The following is a 21,508-nucleotide window of genomic DNA, read 5'->3' as shown; positions in this document are numbered from 1 at the left end:
GCCTTCCTATACAGTATGCTCTCACCTCTCTCTGCTCTCGGGGGATCTTTGCTCTGCCCGGCTTTTATAATCAATCCAGCAGCAAACATCGGCTAAAAACATATATCAGCAGAAGGCAGGGAGAAGAAAATGAGTATTTCCTGTCCTTCTTAACAATACAGACCATTGTCCTGTATTTTCATACACAGTAAATATACTTTGTGATTCTACACTACCTTTACTACCATAGATAAACCCAACTCGGACAAAAAAAAAAAAAAAAAAAAAAATTAAAAAACTAAATTCTTGTATAGATTTTTTTACATTTTAATGAGCATTGTCGGAGGGAGCCTGGGAAATAAGATTTCTACTGCTAACAATTGTTCTCCTTCTTCCCTGTGTATTTATTATATTAAAACCGTTTTGTATTAAAAATTCATTAAGATTAAGATTATGGGTCTATTGTTTGGTAAGTTCTTGTGCTTATTGTATGCTTTTTCGCATTATTTTTGGTTTATATCTCTAAATAAAACCATCGTTTTATTAATCCGCTTTTGTTGTCATTTGTTTTTCTCTTTGAGTAAATGGGAAGTACATTTCCCTTTCCTCAGACATATTTATTCTTTTTTCAATATCTGGATTTGATGCAGTGTGTATAACCCAATAAACATAATAATTACAATGTGCATATTATGAATTGAATAAAGCCATCAGTACATTTCACAGCTGAAAATATCTTTATTTTTATCATTTAAACATGTTTTACATTTTGCTTTTGATAAATATATATTTCTGAGTAAAATCTACAGGGTGTTGAGTTAAAAAAGAAATAAACATGCACTGTAAGATGCAACAGGTAAAATCACAGAAAACTAACTCAAGGAAAATAGGTCAGTGCAAAAGAGGATGATTTGCTCGAAAATTAGAACCTCAGAAGAAAATTGCATGTGAACAGAAAATAGCAAGAAGACGAGATTTTTATTTTCACTGCTCTGAGGTAGGACACAAGCTTACAGGAAAACACAGAGAGAGAAAAACACAGATCTGCTGGCATAAGGAGATGAAAGCATGTAAATGATGATCATCTCACAGCTTTTATATTCACAAAATACAAATCTTTTCAAACACAAAACTGTTACATGTTAAAGTACACTCATTGATAAACATGTTCATTTAAATATACTTTACACAAGAGAAACATGCCATGAATACAATCATTGTAAAATACAAGTACATTTTAGGGTCCAAAAATTATTCTGCTGAGGTTAATTACTTATCAAATATTTAATATTTTTACTAAAAGTATTCAACACCTGATTTTTGAACTTCTTGTATACATTCCAATAAGATGTGTTTTAAATGCTCAGATTAAAGTATAACTGAATATCTTGTTTGCACGCAATTGTATTAACATATATAATTCAAATATACCAGTAACATCTTATACAGAACAGCATCTGCATGCAAGATTGAACAAAAACCAAATAACATCAGCTCCAGTTAGACAAAATACATCTTGATAAAAGACTAGCACTTTCAAAACTAGTCAAAGTCAGACTTTAGATCTTTCAGAAGATTACAGTTGCAGCTGAGCTTATGTGAGGAAAAGATCACATAAGAGATAAAACGTGTACACTTTACATCAGTGGGGAGAAGCACCACTTTGCAGAGGAATACTATTCCTTCACACTTGACAATGTTTACATCCACAAGTATTCAGAATATGACAATATATGACAATATCCCAAATTTGATGCGGTTCCTTATGGGTATTTCGATTAAAGCCTTATTCCAATCGAGCATTTTCCGATCAAGTAGGATATCCCAATAATATTCACATTTAAGACCCTTTTTGTAGATGTATACAGTGGATATGAAATACGCGCCTCACTTAGGTTATTGTATTGTACTTTTGTAGGCCGACCCCAAAGTTAGCAACGCAAAGGGAATCCTTGACAAAAAGTGGGATTTTACGGTTGGATTTCCGAATATTGAAGAAAAACAGCTCTGTGTCAAACACATGTTTATGATAATTATCACATTTTGTTCAGCAGGATAATCTCCACATATTTATAATTTATAATTTATGAAATGTAAATACGATTGCCAGAAGTAAAAAGCTAACTGTAGGTCTACCGCATTATGGTCACCTGGCTGCACATCACCACTGCTAAGCTAAAGGCGCTTTTGTGTCGGAGTGATGACGCTTTGTATTCTTTTTCAGTAACTGCAAGACACTCAGAAGATTTGAACATTCACAAGTTGAGTATTTACTGACGTATTTTATGTCTGAAAACAACATTTAAAACATATTTTCAGATTGTGTCAAAGACCCTATGTCAAGCTTCTAACCACAAACACATTTAAAAAAAAACTTTTGACTTGGAGACGAGGGAACCGAAAGTGGTACAATGCTATTTCTAGGTTAGGACTCTGGAACTTAAGGAAAAGCAACAGCAGATGCATGCTTAAAGTAAGAAGAGCCCCAATTTCTGCCAACATTAGGAGAATGATTCATAGTTCTGAACATTTAGAAAGACTTTAATGTCATTAGGTTTTTGGAAATGCTGAAAAAAGCTGACCATTTGAAGAACTTGATTGCAGGGATGACAGATGGAGCCTGTGTTGTGCGGGTAATATTAGGGAATATTCATTTTGGTTAGCTGTGTAATCATGTGGTAGGAAGTAAGAAAAAGGTCATTTTCAGAATAAGGGTCAAAACCTGAATATTTTGTGCATGTAAACGTAGTCAATGACCCTGAACTCGCATCAAACCCTGTTTAAGTCAAACCAAAAGTAAATGGTGCTGGCTAACATTAATTTTCCTTCACAGTCGCCAAGCTTTGAAAATCTTTGGGAACATTTGAAAAGGTGAAACATAACTGTAACCTTATGAGACTCATTCTGCACTGCTCTTAAAAGTGCTGGAATAATGAAGATTCTCATACTGACAGAAACACCCAGCAGCAGGCCATGGTTAAGGCAGTAGGAAATACTGAGAAGTTTCCACTTTTAATAAATACTTTAATGAGTTTGTATCTGCTCTAGGGGGACATGCTACAGTGGCAAGTACAAAAGATGATGAAAGAAACAGATTTTTGGTAGCACTTAAAGGGGACATGTCATGCTCACAGAGGTTTAACATGTATTAAAATGCCTTTATGTTAAACTAACACGTAAAAAACAGCAAAAGTAGTTCTCAAGCAATGGGCGTGTAGATACATTCTAATGTGACACAGGAAGGGGAGCCTATTCTGAATGGTTTGTGAGCCCCCAAAATACTGACTGGTTTGTCTTATTTCACAGTTTGTGGGTTGGTAGGCACTGCAGATCACCACATTGTTGTCACTGAAAAAGTCACGATATGTCCCCTTTAAGAATAATACAATATGTTCTTTTAATCTCATCTTCTGTTTGCTACCAGAACTGTGAATGTCATGATGAGAAGCTAGCACTTTTTCTCGAGAATATCAGCTGCGATGTCCTTCACATAAGGCAATCTGTATTCAGCCCGTCAGGAAAGCTGAATCACTTGTTAAGTCTGTCGCTGAAAGGGCAGATTCAGTGTTACCGTGGCTTCTCTGGGCTCTGGGAGAGGCCTGTTTATCATTTCACATTCATTCTGTCGCACGTGCTCCTCGTTCATCTGCGACACCTCCGTGGAGCCGGCTTCAAACCCGGGCACGGTGTTGGCGACGTGAACCACGTGGACCTTGTTTCTGCCTTTTTTACTGAGGATGCAGCTGAACACTTTCTTAAAGCCTTTGCGAAAGTGCTTGGACACAAGAGCGTACACGATGGGGTTGACACAGGAGTTAGCGTAGGCCATGCAGTGGGAGAGGATCCTGAAGGCGTACGTGGTCTGGTTGAAAGGGAAGTCTCCGTACAGGTAGCACAGGATCACCACGTGGTACGGCAGCCAGCAGATGCAGAAAAGCACCGTGACGATGATGATCATTTTTGTGACTTTGCGTTTGGCCCTCTTGGATTCCGACATGCCGTCCAGCGGGTCCACGGCCGTCCACAGGTACTTGATGGTCCGAGTGTACGAGAGACTCACGATGAGCACGGGAATGACATAGCCGACCAGGAACGTGCACGTGTCCAGCAACTTCCTGTTCTGCTCCTCCCAGCCAGGGATGCACACAGTGCTGTTGGCGTAATCGATTAGGTCGTAGTAGCTCAGATAAGGACCCGCGAAGACCAGAGAAAGACCCCAGATGATCACCATGGCAACCACTGCGTTACACGGGGTCCGCAGCTCTCTGGAGCGCAGCGGGTAACGAATGGCCAGATACCTACAAAGAGGTAAAAAAATATACATTGAAGTGGGATTGAAGCACATGAAGCTGATAATTAGCGGACATTCTGAGCCAGTGGGAAAACTATAGGCTGAAAGAGTCTCATGCGTTTTTTAATTAGAGACTCGTATCAAATCGGCAGGTGCCCATCTTTCTGTAACGCCTCAATAAAACTAAAATCTCAGAAGAAGTAATTAGGTGTTCTGGGGGGCAAACATCTTTGTTGATTTATGAGATATGTTTTTGTTTAGTTCATCTTAGGCCATGCAGTGGGAGTCATTAGACCAATTTAAAACTCATAGTGCAACCCAAAAAAATGTGCTTTCATGCATTGTGATTAACTAAGAGATTTTTCTTGGTGTCCACTCCAAATCTAAAGTAAATGTACAATACATTAGGGCTTGTTTTAGAGTTTCACCTTGCATGTTATGACTTAAATGTGAGTGAGCGACCTCACAATCTTCCTCCACACTCAGTGTTACGAGCCCTCGTGCTCACACTGAGGCTTTTGTGTTAGCTAATGATCATTCAGCCGTTTGTGGGTTTTATTGAATAAAATCCACCTTAGGGAAATATGCGATACTGGCTGTTATATCTACAGAAAGGTCTAATCTGATTGCACAGACATCCCTTGGTATAGCCATGACAAAAGCACAAACCATGCGTTGTGCTGTGTCTAGATGTGGCTCAGCAGGTCGACGATAATCCCACCATCCATCATGTACTATCATGAAGAAAGAGCCTGATGTTTTCCTGGCAGAGAAGTCTTTCAATAGTCTGTCACCGCACTGATTGGCAACGTTTTTGACTCATCGTCACCTGATATGTTACTCTGTGAACTTGTAAAACTGTATTTGCCATATTCAACACAGGGAATATTGTGGATGCTTTATTTCTAAGAGGCAGGTCACGTGAAAATAAATCTCCTCCTCCATGTGCTTTTGAAGTACACTTCAGCCATAGCTCTCCAGAATAAGAGGCAACAACCTCTCTGGTCTCTGAAAGCTCACTGAAATGGGGCCAAGCACTCCACGTCCAACATGAAAGGACCAAAGCAGATCAGTGAACCTACTTGTCCCTAATGAGGTCCACAACTGTGGGTACATTTATCTGGAAGCTTGGATGAAATTGACAGATTAATGAGAAAACATGAGCAAATGATCTGTCTGTTAATGTCTGACAAGATGCAGACTGGGAATGTGTTGAACAAGATTCTGAATCACCACTTTTTCGGTGAAATGGAATTTGAAAGTATCCCCCTTTAAAAAGTGCATGCACATAGACATGAACTTCAGGATATTATGCATAGTAACTCACAAATGGACTATCTTTTCTTTCTATCCTCCCGCTTCAACTAATTTAATTTACTTCTACCTTGTCTTTATCAATTGTCTGAAGAGGCACTTTATTTGCCATTATTGGGCAAAAAAGCCACAATAGCCTTTCAGCATATTGTAATTCAAGTGGTACCCTGGGTATGTCGCTCAACTCGAAGCCAAATTATAAGTGACAATTTCTCTGCCTCTCTGAAACACTTCAGCGAAGTCTGTCTCTTACTTTGGGTTGCTTTGCATTGGTTGGGAGTTTTTGCCCAAGCTGTAAGTAGTAACTCTTCCTGGGTGATATTTCCCTTGTTGAATCAGAATTTCACCGTCTGAAAGGATGTGCGTGCGCTGCATTTTTTGAACAGTCAATAAAAAAGCCTCCATTTCTAAAAATGACCTGTGATCATCTAGATTTTTCCTTTTAAATGTCTTTCCTAAAGGCTGAAAACAGAGTCAACAGGAGGTGCAGAACTGTAGTTTAAAAAAATAAAATGTTTTAAGGGTATTATGCAATGTTGCCTTATGATGCAAACAAAATATATTGCTTACACTTTAAACAAAGAGTAAACAATTATCTCTGAAGATGATTTTTAAATTGTAAGCATTTTTGCACAAATATAAATCATTATATCCTGTTATCTCTGGCTGTTTTACTGTTACCTTACATAATTTAGTTTTAGTGCAAATAAACCCCCTGATTAGTTAAAAAATAACAGCAATGTTTTTAATATTTTATTGAATCATTTTCGCATGGGAACTGGCATAAAATCACATTAATCGTTTGACCTTGCCTGCAGGCTCATTGCAGCAGCAAATAGCTTCCATTAAAAGACTGAGTGTGTCTGAATGTGTGTGTGTGTGTGTGTGTGTGTGTGTGTGTGTGTGTGTGTGTGTGTGTGTGTGTGTGTGTGTGTGTGTGTGTGTGTGTGTGTGTGTGTGTGTGTGTGTGTGTGTGTGTGTGTGTGTGTGTGTGTGTGTGTGTGTGTGTGCTGCTTTTCACTCTGTGATTTAATTCCTGCTGAGGTTACCTGATGAACAGTGTACCTGCTGCTGCCTTTTTACTTTTTACACGGTAAAAAAAGGAGGAAATAGCGGAAATCTATTCACATCTCTACTCAGATGTCCTTGCTTTTTTCCGGACTGGGTCTAGCTGGCATCCTGAAAAATCCATTGCATCCTCAAACACAGCCAATGTGAGCAGAGGGCAGCTGCACACTGACTCTGTCCATATTGACTGAGCTGACAATGTTTTCCAAAAACTATAATGAGGGCTTAGCATTTACTCAGCGAGGGATGTAGTTTTCAGGAAGGATAATGCATGATTCTCTCATAAGATGGCCAATTAGAGATGCAGCGCCTCTGTAAGGTCTTATGGGTCTCTGAATGGTTCTACCTCCGGGGTCTTGCTGTTCTCAATGTTCCCAAGGTTGTTTTTCATCTTCAGATGAGACAAATAAAATGTGAAATATAGTCATAGCATGAATAAACAGAGCGGGGACTTGAATAAAAGCTTCCTTGCAGATTTTCTTGATTATTGTGAACTCGAGGGGAAAGAGGTAAGGCAGGTCATGGTAATCTCATGTATGAAGTAATGAATAAGTAAAGGTGAGCCCTTCTTGTTACAAATTGAAAGTTTAGTGGCTGCTTCTGCTGAGTATAACCTTGGCTGAGCTGATATTCTGTCTTTCAGATGCTGTAGCAGGCTCTGTTTTAAAGCTATAGTGAAGTTACTGGAATCATATGAAACCAAAAAACCTACATAATCCATAGGTACCATGCAATGCTAGATAAACAATAAATAGATAACTCTCTACAGTTAAGCTAGATTCTGAAGGCGAAAAAATTGCATGGCCATATTTACAGGGGTGCTTTGACCTGTCACTTCAAATCTGAATGAGAAAAGGTGCTATCCACAAGACTCCATTTTAAAGTCATGCATACTTTATGCTAATCCCTTTCAGATTGGGCAACACTCTGCAGTTTTTTGCATACAGTACAAATGTGTGAAGTCTATTCTTGTTGAATATATTTCTGCATGCTGGGTTCATACATTTTTAGATGAATTCAGTATAACTGGCCAAGCAGGAGCCTTTTGCATTTAATCATTACATTACATAGCATTTAACTGGGTTTTATCCAAAGCAACTTACAATAAGTGCAATAAACCATAAAGATTCAAACTAAGGACAACAACAACAGTGCTGACATACTTACCTTCAACTAGCAATATCGTTGTAAGTGCTGGTGCATAAGTAAAACTCTTAAGTGATCTTAATATTTGTTTTCATCTTATTCTTTGGTGGTGATGCTAGTTTCCATAGTAGCCATTTCATTGCAGTGAGGCCATTTATTGCAAACTGACTCCACTATAGCCTAAAATTAAAAGCTCTAGGATAATCAAAAACTACAGAGTGAGGAATTTAAGATGATTCAGATTCTTGTTGAAGGACTTCCCTAGATATACTGACAATAAGGGTGTTTCTGATCAGTTTCCAGAACAAGAATGCTCGTCAAAACATACAATTCTAACAAAAATCTCAACCTTTAAAAGGTTTTTGACACCAAATCACAGCATGAGTTATTCTCTGGTCTTCATGAGATATTATCTGGCATTCCTCTACTGTAGGTGTTTAAATGTGGTATTTTGGAGAAATCTTTTAAAATAAATTCTAGAGAGGTGAAACATTGATAAATGGAGCCATACATCTGTGTAACAAAATTACTGCAAAAATATATACAAGACCGTTTAGAGCATGAGCATGGTCATCATACTACGTTTATAATATAAGCCCTTTTTTAAAATGTATCTTAATTCATGTGTTAATTAATTTCAATTTCTGATGAATGACTAGGACTGTCGCAGATTTTAATTCATTTCAATGAAAACATATAGGTACAGTTTTGCTTCCAAAGAGGCTGTTTAAATAGATGCATCTCTGCACAGTATGTAAAACATCATGAGTCAGGCATTAGCTGACAGTTACTTAAGTTATCATTTTGCAACCTTATTATTGTAAAGTGCAGTCCATCAACATGTACAACAGCTTTGGCACTGCTTTTAGCATAGATGTTTTCAGTCCTTCAAATTGATAAAATGCGCGCTTGAATTTTTTAATAATTCATGAATCCGTTCTCTTTCACCTTTATGTGGAGGACAGAAGAATTCCTTTGCTGCAGCAAAACGCATAACCCTGAATGCTTTAAATATGGCCGAATGAAAGGCAATATTAATTAGAGTTAATTAAAGGGAAGAGAAATTAGTCTACGGGTATGCACTAATTAGTGAATTTAGACCTTTAATGGTTGCTATAATGATATTTTCACAGATTTTACCTTGTAACAGCTGATACTTGCCTCTCAATGTGCATTTCTGAGACGTTACAAGCAAAGGAAAATAGAGATACCAAAGTGAATATAAACTACAGTTCACTATGATAATTGAATAAGAGTTGCAATTTATCAAGTGAAAATGTGAAAACAATTAGTTTTGTTAATTGTAAAAATGATTGACTGATAGATTAATCATCAAAAGAATCATTCATCTAGTTGCAACAAACAGGAAGCAAAGGGCACCATGGGAAATGAACCAGGAACAACATGTGATTATAATAATTATCTAACAGACATTCTAAAAGCAATTATGGTTTCAAATGGCACACATGAGCTTGGTAGTTAGGTCACCATTATCTTTAAAAAGTAATTTGTTGTTACAACAATTAAATACCTTCTCTTCTGAGGATAATAACTAACGTACCTGTCAACAGAGACAGCAGCAAGTGTGAAGCTGCTGGCGTACATGGTGAGGTTGATGAAGAAGTGCACCACTTTGCACATGAAGGATCCGAACACCCAGCCCTCCAGAGAGTAGATGGTGGCTTGAAAAGGAACGCAGAAGATGATGAAGAAGAAGTCGGCCACGCTCAGGTTGAGTATGAACAGATTGGTTGTGTTGTATCCCAGCTGCCCGCTCCGCAGCAGCACAGCCAGCACCAGACTGTTGCCGATGGTGCCCAGCAGGAAGATGAGGGAGAAGACCACAGACACGATCACGCTGGTGGGATTCAGCTGGTAGCTGTCAGAGACATTAGTCTGCCCTGCTTGCCTACTGAAATCCTCAAAGTCAGACATGTTGCAAGTCTGAAAAAGGGAAAGAGACAGAAAAAATATAACCACGTCTTTTTGATTGCTTTTTTATGTCTCCTTGGAGATGTTAAAACACATCAACTGAGAATACTGCTGTGCAATTACATTTGCTACATTTTTCTTATGGATGCAATGTGTAACATATGGGCAGCATTATATTTTTCAAAAAATAATCTAAACACTATCAACTGAATATGGAGAGGTTACAGTGTTGATGTTGTGTCAAAGATGTATTTGTATTGTGTTGCTGAAATATCTAACAATTGCCTCAGCCCAGAGAACAAAAGGGGCCTCGTCAATAACGCATCAATCTTTTTTTTCTTTCATAGTTTTTACTTTAGTAAATAGTTGGAAATAAGAAGTAAGCAACTTGACTCTACTTATCCTCCCAGCCATCCGAGGCTGACTCACCAGGAGTATAGCGGGTGTTTTCCCCACGAGACAGACACGTTCAGTTGGCAGTTGGCAGTTGCTAACCATTACATTACATTACATTGCATTTAGCTGACGCTTTTATCCAAAGCAACTTACAATAAGTGCATTCGACCAGGAAGATACAACCTTGAAGAAAACAGAATCATATAAGTACATCAGGTTTCATAGAGCCAAACATTTCAAGTGCTACTCAACTGGCTATAGATAAGCCAGTCCTTTATTAGTATATAAGTGCTTTGTTAGTAATTCTGTCGCTCAAAGTGGAGTCGAAAGAGATTAGTTTTCAGTCTGCGCTGGAAGATGTGTAAGCTTTCTGCTGTCCTGATTTCAATGGGGAGCTCATTCCACCATTTTGGAGCCAGGATAGCAAACCCACGTGTTTTTGCTGATGGGAACTTGGGTCCCCCTCGCAGTGCGGGTGCAGCAAGCTGTTTGGCTGATGCAGAGCGGACTGCACGTGCTGGGGTGTACGGTTCAACCATGTCCTGGATGTAGGAAGGGCCAGATCCATTCGCAGCATGGTACGCAAGTACCAGTGTCTTGAAGTGGATTCTAGCAGTTACTGGAAGCCAGTGAAGGGAACGGAGGAGCGGCGTGGTGTGGGAGAATTTAGGAAGGTTGAAGACCAGACGAGCCGCTGCACTCTGGATGAGCTGCAGAGGTCGGATGGCACATGCAGGTAGACCAACCGCTAACTTTAGTGGTTAGCAACTAGCATATGGCAGTTCAACCCAGTCTCACAGCATTTCGTGTTATAGTCACGACATTTAATCTATTGATTCGTGTTCACCAATATGATTTCCCCCTTTTTTTCGTGTCACACAGAACGATTTTAAAAGCAATGTATTTATATTGGTAGTTTTGTGCCTGCACCATGTCCTTTTGTCCGGTCGGGTCTTGGAAGACCGGAAGCTGTGTGGTTCATAAAAACATTTTCTTACTCAATATCAAGCCGCGATTATTGCTTTTATTTTAAATCCTATAATGTTGGACTGTTTTTGCCGTCCGTGAGGAAAGGAAATGGGGCGCAGAATACGAAAATATGTATTTTTTAAAATCTTTCTTTCCTTCTAATTTGTTATTCTTTTCTAAATAACACACTGTTATTTACTCAACATTAACACACAATTATCCTTGTTTTTATTTATTTGTTTAATTCTATAATATCGGGCTTTTTTGCCGTCCGTCAGGAACTGAATTTAAAAATAAAGTCACCGGAAACAGACGTAGGCGATACACACCCACTGAACTGATTACCCAAGATCAGCTACGGTGATTGGATGTTTTAGCCGCAATGCACGTTGGGATATGGTGTTAATGCGACATAAGATCCGAAAACATCTTTTATTTTAAATAATACTTTATTCCGAGTGTTCTCGCTTTTCTCTTTGAAAGTCATCACATAACGGCATTGTAATACACGGTTCGGCTGCATTAAATATTACATATCTGCCGTTGTTCTTTATTTATAGAGCCCTGATTAGAAGACTTTTAGACAAACTGGAAGAAATGCCTCCGAAACTGAATACGTGACGTGGATCATAAATATATCAGCAATTAAACAACATCTTCAATTTCTCTTCACACAATACGTCTCCTTGCAGTATCAATACTAATTCGGCTGACTTTTATATTTGATCCAATTGGTAGATAGGCTGTATTTAGACCATAACGGTGCACAGCTGATAGACACCCGTTCGAGTCCAGTTTTGGATAGTCTGCCGTGGTTCCATTCCATTTCAAAGAGCTGTTTGACGCTCGGTGTAACCTTGGCACACTGCCACTTCAACATCCAATCACAGAGCTTGAAGATTAAACACGGGGATTGTCAAGCAAAGGGACTGTAGTCCCAAACGATAGCTGAGGATTATGGGTAGTGTAGTGTCTTCGGCCATCCTAAACTCAGCAAAAACTATTTGTTTCTCCGAATCGAAGGGGGAAAACACAAAAGCATTGTACACAATTTAAACCAATCAATGTTGTGTTATTTACAAGGATAAACTGAAGTTTTTAGTTGATGAGTACTGCAGATTACTATGCAAACTTCTAGAGCGGAAATACTGTTTTCACCCCAAGCTGTTGCCTGGCAACGCAATTCTGTTGATAGTTATTTCATATCGCATTAACACTATATCCCAATGTGCATTGCGGCTAAAACATCCAATCATCGAGCTTCAACCATAGCTGAGTATCTTGGGTAATCAGTTCAGTGGCTTTGTAAAGACGTGGTGCAGGCACAAAACATACTACCAATAGAAATTAGGGCCGGGACTCGATTAAAATTTTTTATCTAATTAATTACAGGCTTTGTAATTAATTAATCGCAATTAATCGCATTTTTAATCACATATAAATATTTGACCTGAGAACAGTGAGAAGCAATTTTTTTCACATGGATTTTAGTATACCATTGAATAATGACTGAATACATAAGCTTAAGCAACAAAACATTGTTTATTTTTTTCAAGGATGTACTTAACCAAGACCAACAGAAAAGTGCAATTAAAATGCGTTAATTTTTTTAACACGTTAATTTTTGTGTAATTAATTAATCTTAATTAACGCGTTAAAGTCCCGGCCCTAATAGAAATACATTGCTTTTAAAATCGTCTGACACGGAAAAAAGGGGGAAAACGTGTTGGTGAACAGATAAATATAACACGAAATGCCGTGAGACTGGGTTGGGCAGTTAGCTAGAATTCAGCCCAAGCAAACCCTCGCCATGGAGGCCAGAACCTAGGGTATTAAATCAAATCAGTAAAGTTGATGTAGCTGCCGTTACACAGGTTACACAGGTTACACAGGTTACACAGGTTACACAGGTTACACAGGTTACTCGACCAGCTAGCTGTTACTCCCGGTTTTGGTGTGTTTTCTCGCCAAATTGCCACAACAGGCGCTAACTGAAGCTCCCCTCCAAGGAAAGCAGTCCCTGTCAGCTAGGAGGACGAAACATATACACATTCACTCGTCTCTACTAGCCCGGAACCAAGCTAATACATAAAATATCAAATGTTAATGCCACAGTTAGCACAAAGATGAGGCTAGCGTTAACTTAAGACAGACGCCCCACCTGAAGATTGTAAGATAAAAGTTTTATCTTTGACTGTTTTAGGAGATGGCCAACTTTGGATTCAGCCTTGCTATTAGTGAGTAGTAGGTTTATTTTTAACAAACTGATGGACCCAGTAGTAGAGGTTAAATGCTTCCCCCTATATTTCATCAGGCAGCACAGTAGGCCATATCACATTGCTATTTTAAAGAAAGGGCTTATACACTAGTCATACCATGACAAAGGAGGTTATTTTATGATGAGTTATTTTTTGCAACATTAAAAATGATACTATTCATGCACCATAAAATGATTTTATGATTTTATCCAATTAATCCCCAGTGTAGTCATGTCCTGTGTATTAATTAGACAGGAATGAGAGGTGTTTTTTAATTGCTGTGACGTGCTATCCAGGGAATATATCCTTGTTTAATTACAAGTATGGTTGCAATGCAGCTCAATTAAAATAGAGATTAATTTAAAAGGTTATTCTCAATTCACACATTGTATTACACCATTGATTTGTTTTTTTTTTTCTCCCTCACAGCCAACCACTCACCCCTTTCCTCTCCAAACCAAGGCATTGTGTCCCAAAACCCAAAGCAGCCTGAGTGCTTTCCTGATTAATTTTCTTAAAAGGACGAAGCTGGGGTATATTTGCTTTTAGCCAAGAACATCTCTTCCTTTTACAGTGAGCAGTGATATATTCTGTCATTCTCTGTCAATACTAAAATCCCAGTATAGCTTCTGAAGTGTTGCAGTGTGGTTACAAAACCTTCCATGACATCAGTGTGCACTTTCTGGCTAGTAATTGGTGCAAAATTGAGGCTTGAAGGTAAAGGTACACTCTTGATGGTGAAATTGATGGGCCACAGTGAAGAGTGTGGAAAACTAGCATGATGTCTCCCAACATGAATAGATATTGTAAAGGAGTTGAACTACGCCTAATGGTATATCCCTGTGTGTTTAGTCATATAACATATTTTTCAGTGCATCTGTGCATTGTTTGTTAAAAATAGGCTGATGTCTATGGAACAGAACCATATCTGAATTCAGACATTACATAACAATACTTACATAGCAATTTCCAAGAAACAGAGATGAGTCATTGGATTGGATTAGACTTATGGAATATATTCATTCTTTTAACGCTTACACCCTATACTTAATTCCCCACTTTTCAAAAGATTTCTGAGAATCGAAGTGTAAATTGCTTGAGGTTGTCACAAGGTGAGCTCTTTTATTCCTGACATTACATTGCATTGGAGGTAATGATAGGCAGCTGAAAGCAGGTGCAGCATTATATGGTTCAAGTGTATTTCAATCAGGACTTTGTGCTGATATCTGGAAAAAATGAAAGAAAATTCATTTTTTTCTGTCATTTACATCAAAGGAACAATTACCTTTATGGAAACAAATCCCATGTTACAACCCCTTTAAGTGTTAGCCTTCATTTAGAAATGGCACTTTTGTCAGAGCCTATTTTCAAATCCAATTCTGTTCTTTTCTTTGTTAGCACAGTTCTTTTCATGAAAGAAAGAAAACGCACATATTTGATAATGCCAAACCCATAGAACAACCATCACAGGTTTTCAGACCAAACATGACATGAATCCCCCTTAAGTATGAATTAAGCTTGATCTAAATTGAACTGAAGAAGCATGAATGAAGGTTTGCAGTTGTTCAGAATAAACTAAAAGACTAGTATTTGATGTGAAATACATGCAGAATGATTTATTAATGGCCTGACATATTATATATCTATACCAGTACAAATGTGATCATTTACCAAACGTGTGGACTGAATTTTAATAGCAGCACCAAGAAGATCAAACAATTCAGGGTCCTCTGAGCTGGACGACTTACATTGGTCTCTATCTGCAGCCGGAGGAAAGACAAGTGCACACGGACCGGCTACATAGTGCAATGCCGAAAAAGACATACTTAAAAAATATTCAATGATTCCCTGTCTTACATTGAAGTGTTATCAAAATCACTTAATGCATCTATGATCTCCCACTGGTTATAATACAACATTTGTTTTGAAGGAATATGCTCATGAACAATTTGGGTTATTTGTTATATGTAAACTATCAAATAACTTTATTATTGCACAGTGTAGTGCTACACAAAATCACTTCACATAATGGTCTTCCGCTGGTTACACTACACTTAGTATACAACACTTATTGTGAAAGAGTATAAATTAGGGTGTTTTTTTCTTCTGTAAAATATGTAATAACTGCACTGATACACTGTAGTGTTACACAAGCACAATCACTTCACACATTAATGTTGTCTCCTTGGTTATACAAGACTAACAAGTTTGGCCCAAAATATTTTGCATAATTTGGGTGATTTTGAATGGTGGAAAAATATTTAATAACTCAACTGTTATACAATTGAGTTCTATCAAAATAACTCCGAATGGTCTCAAACTGGTTGTATTACAACATTTATTTCAAGCAAATGCTTTTGAAGAAAAAATGGAGTATAAAGTAATACAGTGCTCCCAAAATCCCCCAAATCTCTCACACATTGAAGCTCTCCTATTGGTTATATTACAGAAACACGTAAGGGAAAACTTGCTTTTACATAATTTTGGCGAATATTACTTAAATTAAATAATGTCAATGTTATATGTTGAAATAATACCAAAATCCATCAGCAACTTGCACTTCAAAACAGAAACGCCTGCAAGCGCAATTTGTGTTTAACAAACATGCTGTCAACATGCTTCACTTTGAGATGATGACAGCAGCGGCTGGGGATCGAACCACCAACACCCTGATTGGTAGACGCCCATTCACCCCGCTCCCTTGATGGTCTGATCTGGGGCTTGCCCAGCTGATACTGAATGTCTCTCTTCTGCTTTAAAACTATGTTGTGACTGTTTTTAAAGTCATCCCCAGGCTTTCATTCTTCCATTCCGCAGTAACCAAGCTCAAATGAATTATTAAGCATATATTAAAATGTCAACATCCTCTGAGAACCGAATCTGTTGCCAGTCTGTTTGCATAATCAGAATTGTGACGGATAGCAAAATAAGAGCATATACTGTTCAAAGTCAATGGCACATAAATTACACTCTCAAGTGGAGAAAGTAGAAATCTGTTCTTATTAACCCTATAAAGAAAAGAGGAGCATCGTGGGTCTGTACTGCAGTGAAATTTCCGTCACAGCTTTTTGTCAATACTTCATTTCAGAAGCCGCTTTCATGGGGAGTCTGATCCTTCCCATTAGAGAAGACTCTTGATATTGTATTTTCGACTGCAGTGGGATATCAGGGCTACGACTCCAGCCTGCAGAGTCTCAGGGGGAATCCGAGCACACAGGGATGGACATACAAGAGATTTTATGAGCTGGAAATGAAGCGTGTGGGACTCGACAGGTTGTGGAATTCCCAGACTTTGGCTAAGCTCAGCATAACTGTATACTTTTTGTTTTGGAAATATAACAATGCCTAATGAAAACATCTGACCCAGAGAGGAGGAGGAGGAGGAGGAGGAGGAAGAGGAGGAGGAGGAGGAGGGTGATGAAGGAGATCAAAAATCAGAGTCTGGGAAAACCTCTTCATTGTCACAGGAAAGTCCTCAAAAAAAGCTGAGGAGGCACAGGTAAAACAATACATTATATCACTATAGGTTGCATCTTTATCACAAAACAACCACGCTAGAAAATGCCTCCTGGAATTAAGGCTTCATTTTTGCAAGATTGGACACAGATTAATAACCAACACTGAGCAGTTTTAATATTTCTGCATCATGTAAATGATTCAAAAGAAAAAGCTGACTGTGTGTCATTTGAATTGCAAATGTTGCAACATTTCTATCCCACACAAACAGGAGAATCAGCATGCAGATGAGGCAGATGCAGTATGATAAACCTACCAGCCTGAAGATGGGAGAACAGTATCCAAAGCTTCCTCCTAGATTACGAACGAGACTCCCTGCAGACCTGCCCTGTGAAGATGTTCATACTCTAAACAGCTAAGGCTCTTCTCTGCCAGTGTTCATCACTATCTGCCTGTGTTGCTGGTACTCTTTCTCCGCCTCCCCATCCCCTCCTGCATCCCCCACCCCTCTCCCCCTAGTGAGGACTCCTCCTCCACATTCGCTTTAATGTTCACAATTCACTGCAGAAAGGCATCGCATACAGCGGAGGAATGGAGGGAGGCTGCGGTGCTCGGTAAATCCATTCACAATCGCTGCATAATCAGGAGGTTCCCTAAGAAAAACCCCTAAAGCAGCATCGATAGCTGCATATTCAAACAAATGAGCCTGTCTTCAGATGAGGCAGTGCCTGAATCTTCACCATGGCTTGATATCTAATGAGTCAGACCACGGAGAGAACAATTCAATTTAGCAAATCAATTCAGGAGGGACACTGGAAAAATAATAGTGACAGTGTGGGCATATATAGCGCTCTTACTAATTAATTTGTGGTCAACTTTTGAAAAACAGTTTTCTTTCTAAGGCTAATAACTTCAGACCTACAGCCATGGTACTTTAGCATTATACTATATATTATTTTCATTATTTTTCAGTGAGTAAAAGACTATGTAAGACACCAAAATAAACTTGGATCCTTACAACAAGGGGGATGTTGCTGAGAATATTCCAGTTAAAAGATCCCTTCCTTGCAGAAAACAAAACCTGGGTGCAGGATTTAAGCATCAAGTTCATTTATTAAATGAAGATGGTGTGTCATTCACGTTTCACGAGAGAAATACTGTCCAACTTCAATCCCAATGTTGGTCCTAGAATGATTGGATGCCACCTGAAAACCAGCCACACCACTAGCTTTAATTCCTTTGCAAAATGTCAGATATAGTAGTTGAAGGTCCTGTCAAACATTCAGAGACACCTGGTCCCCTTTTATAAAATGTACTTTTATTCTATCCTTTTCAAAAATATTACAGGGAATCTAGTCAGTCCCAATTCACTATTTTCTGAGTCCATCCATCCATCTTCTCCCGCTTATCCGTGGTTGGGTCGGGTATTTTCTGAATATTAGGACTAAATAACCCGTTATTTAATAACCCAGTATAATTTGGCGGTATTATGGTGCCTTGTTCATGAGACATCTTAACACTCTTTTTCTTTAGCCTAAACATATATATGTATCAAGATATGCATTTTTATATCGTTGGTATCATTTGTGACAACCAACCAAGCTCCTTTGTTTTCACTCATTATGTATTGTTCACATTGATATATTAACAATATACAAAGCTTGGGTAACAGATCCAAAGTTTCAGGCTATGTTTAAGGTGCATCTTCCTTCGTCATGAATAGTGTCAATCCTCAGGCTTCACATGAATACATGACTATTTGTTCAGGGATCTTAGTGATTAACTGCTTTGGAGGGTTTAGATATAATACCGTAGTTGAACAGCATTTGCCTACAGGGAAGGTTATTATGAATTTCAAGATAACCATGATAAGTCTTTCCTAGCTTATTGTTTAAAGCAGATCACTGAAATAAAATAAAGACAAAAGACATCATATATCCTGCTTGAAAATATTACTTTTAATATTTATACACATAACTATGAAGTTAAGGTTGTACTGAACTAACCCCATGTCCTGTCCAAACACGCAAATCAATCAAATGCTGTAAAGTGTGGAATCAAATCCACAGCAGAGGGAAATCAATACAAAAGGGTTACAAAAATCAGAAAAAGGTCAGACTGAGTTTTTTTTATTTGAAACTGAGCAGGGGACAAGAATGACTCACACAACGGAAAAAGGCAGGAACAATGTCATCAATTGGGAGATTGTGCCGTGAGTCATGTGGTCATGACCAATACCATCTGCTGAATAGAGGCCTCTTGATGACATATGTTGTAGTGTTATAATACAAATGCACAAAACAGTGTTCAAATGTATTTATTGTGATTTTAAATGTTTATTGACCAACACATTTTCAGATTTGGTTTCATGTTTTGATAGTAATTTTGAGAATGAAACACCCACACTTTGGATGTGTGTTCCTCATGCTTCCTGCTATCCTTTTCAACCCGGTCACAACACCTCTATCCACCGACTCATAGTGTGCGTCACTACAATCTCTAATAAGGGACTTGTATGGACCAAAGGAAAGAGGCGGCCAACCTCCTGCTGTGTGGGGGCACTGACAGCGTGTTTATTCAGTGATTTTCAACCTCATGTACTGCCTGACTAGTTGAGCCATTTAAGCATAAAGGTACTCTCCAGCACACTCCAGTGAGAACAGAAATTATTTGACCAAAATTAATAATGTTTTTACCAACCTGAAGATCCTGAATCAGGTTACTTTCAGATATAACCTCACATCCCTTCATCGTCACATCTGCCTCCCCATGTTCCACTCACAAGCTCTGTGCTGCTGTCAGAGCAAGCATCCATCAACAGACTGCAGGACAGCTGGTCAGACAACAAAGCAAAACAGATGATAGTGTCCGAGGAACACTGTGGAAAAAAGACATGCTTTTTATCCATTATTTGGCTTATGATTCGTACTGCTATTGTATGGACTTTTCCGACGTTCAATATTTTCTATAATATTTTCTGAAATCTGAAATATATCACTGCCCTCAAACTAAATGATTAAAGAGGCATTATTATGTTTTGGGGGTTTTCGCTTTTATGTATTGTGTATATACAATTTAGTGCATGTAAATGGTCTACAAAGGCTAAAATCCTGCCTGAAGCACCTCCATTGGACTCCTTTGTTAATTTCATTAACATAGTGACATCACTACGCAACACTCACGTTTCTATTGGTTTACTCTCCAACCAATTGTACGTGATAGGGTAAGGGGCGGGACATCTCTAAGCGGTTCACTAATCACATCAGAGCAGACTGGGCTCTGGTTTCAGACAGAGGGTGAAAAGAGGTACAGGCAGTATGAGAAAAACAAAGACCTTTTTAAAATATTAAAACAGGTCCAAATGTTGCAGTAGAGGCACACAAAACTAATGCATAATAGGGCGCTTTAACTAGTTTTAAGCATTTTCTCCTCAGTATGCATCAATGTATTGACAAATAAAACTGGATTACAAAGTTACCAGACTGAATTAAAGTCAATCTACTACTGGTTCCTCATGTAACAGGACCACCCTCCTTAACAAATGCGCATTGGGGTATTTGGAGGATGCACACAGATTAGTTTGGACAATGATGGATTCTGGCCTCAGTGTAAGGCCAAATTAACATTCAGAAATACCTCTGGGTGTTGTTTCATGGGAGTGTTTCCATAGTAACATAGATGGATCACTTTGAACGGATGGCGTAAACACAGGATTGATTTCTTGAAGTAGCATGACATTTCACGAGCACTCGACATAGACATGCAGAGAATTGGTGAATTATTAAAGATGCAGCTTCAGGCAAACAGAATAAAAAACATATTTATTTTGTTATCTTGGAATCTGAAAAGCAGTCTTTTTTTTCAGTTTGCCATCGATAACTAAACAAATCAATCCATACTCTGCTAATGACTTCTGGCATACAGCAACACTCCTCTCATGTATCTTCACTTAACACCCTGTCAACACGAGGAAGACAGCATCCCTCTGCTACGGTCTTGCAAATATTTATATCTAACACAGATTTGTTATTTTTAGAAAGGCGTTATAATAAAATGCTGAATATCCTGCATTGTAAAAGTGGCATGCAGTGACACTGTTTCTGAGCCGATTAAGAAGAATAAAAAGAAGCCATTGTGCGAATGGCCGGTGGGAACAACAGCCACAGTGTCGACAAGCAATCAAATAACTCCAACGATAGAAGTGTGACAAAAATACTGATAGACTCATTAACTTCAATATGCAACGGCTCCAAAATAATTACATGTCCTCAAATAAATTACTTCGAACACCATTTAATTAGTCTTATGCCGGAGGGGTTAAAGCAAGAATTCAATATGGACGTTTTACAGGAGAAATCTATTACACTGTAAGTGAACGGTTTATATGCTGTATGCGAGTCTTGCTTTATTAGTCCCTTTTTCAGTCCACGAGACTAATCAGTCTCAGAGGACTCAGAGTGTGTGTCTGAGGCGAAGTGTTCACTTCACATGCACACCTTGGCTCATGATCACTGGAGCTTTTCAATAAGCTGGAACCTGCTGTGCACAGACTCGGGTGAAATAAAAGAGCGGTGCCTGCTGATGGATCAATTACCCCCAGGGTGGAATGAGTACTCTGATCTTTTACTTAAGATAAATGACCAACACACATAAAGAAATACCCCATTAGTAAAGGGGCCCTGCAATTATAATAACTCTT

At 38.5% G+C, this 21,508-nt stretch overlaps 1 protein-coding gene across 2 annotated transcripts; it reads right to left on the bottom strand.

Moving 5' to 3' along the window:
• Positions 1 to 776: 776 nt before the first annotated feature.
• Positions 777 to 20,600, bottom strand: galr2b (galanin receptor 2b). Of its 2 annotated transcripts, none has more exons than XM_079646065.1 (3): positions 19,510 to 20,600; positions 9,360 to 9,742; positions 777 to 4,277 (listed from the first exon to the last, which is right to left on the bottom strand). In XM_079646065.1, exons 1-3 carry the CDS (start codon positions 19,558 to 19,560, stop codon positions 3,515 to 3,517), a joined length of 1,197 nt encoding a protein of 398 aa, XP_079502191.1. In that variant the 5' UTR covers positions 19,561 to 20,600; the 3' UTR covers positions 777 to 3,514. The 2 variants fall into 2 exon arrangements, with proteins under 2 accessions (XP_079502191.1, XP_079502192.1); XM_079646066.1 differs by lacking the exon at positions 19,510 to 20,600 and adding an exon at positions 17,126 to 17,237.
• Positions 20,601 to 21,508: the final 908 nt, after the last annotated feature.

This window comes from Notothenia rossii (genome assembly GCF_949606895.1).
Source record: "Notothenia rossii genome assembly, chromosome: 8".
Classification (NCBI taxonomy): Eukaryota; Metazoa; Chordata; class Actinopteri; order Perciformes; family Nototheniidae; genus Notothenia; species Notothenia rossii.
Note: the sequence above shows the minus strand (reverse complement) of the source record. Positions and strands in the feature narration are given on the sequence as shown.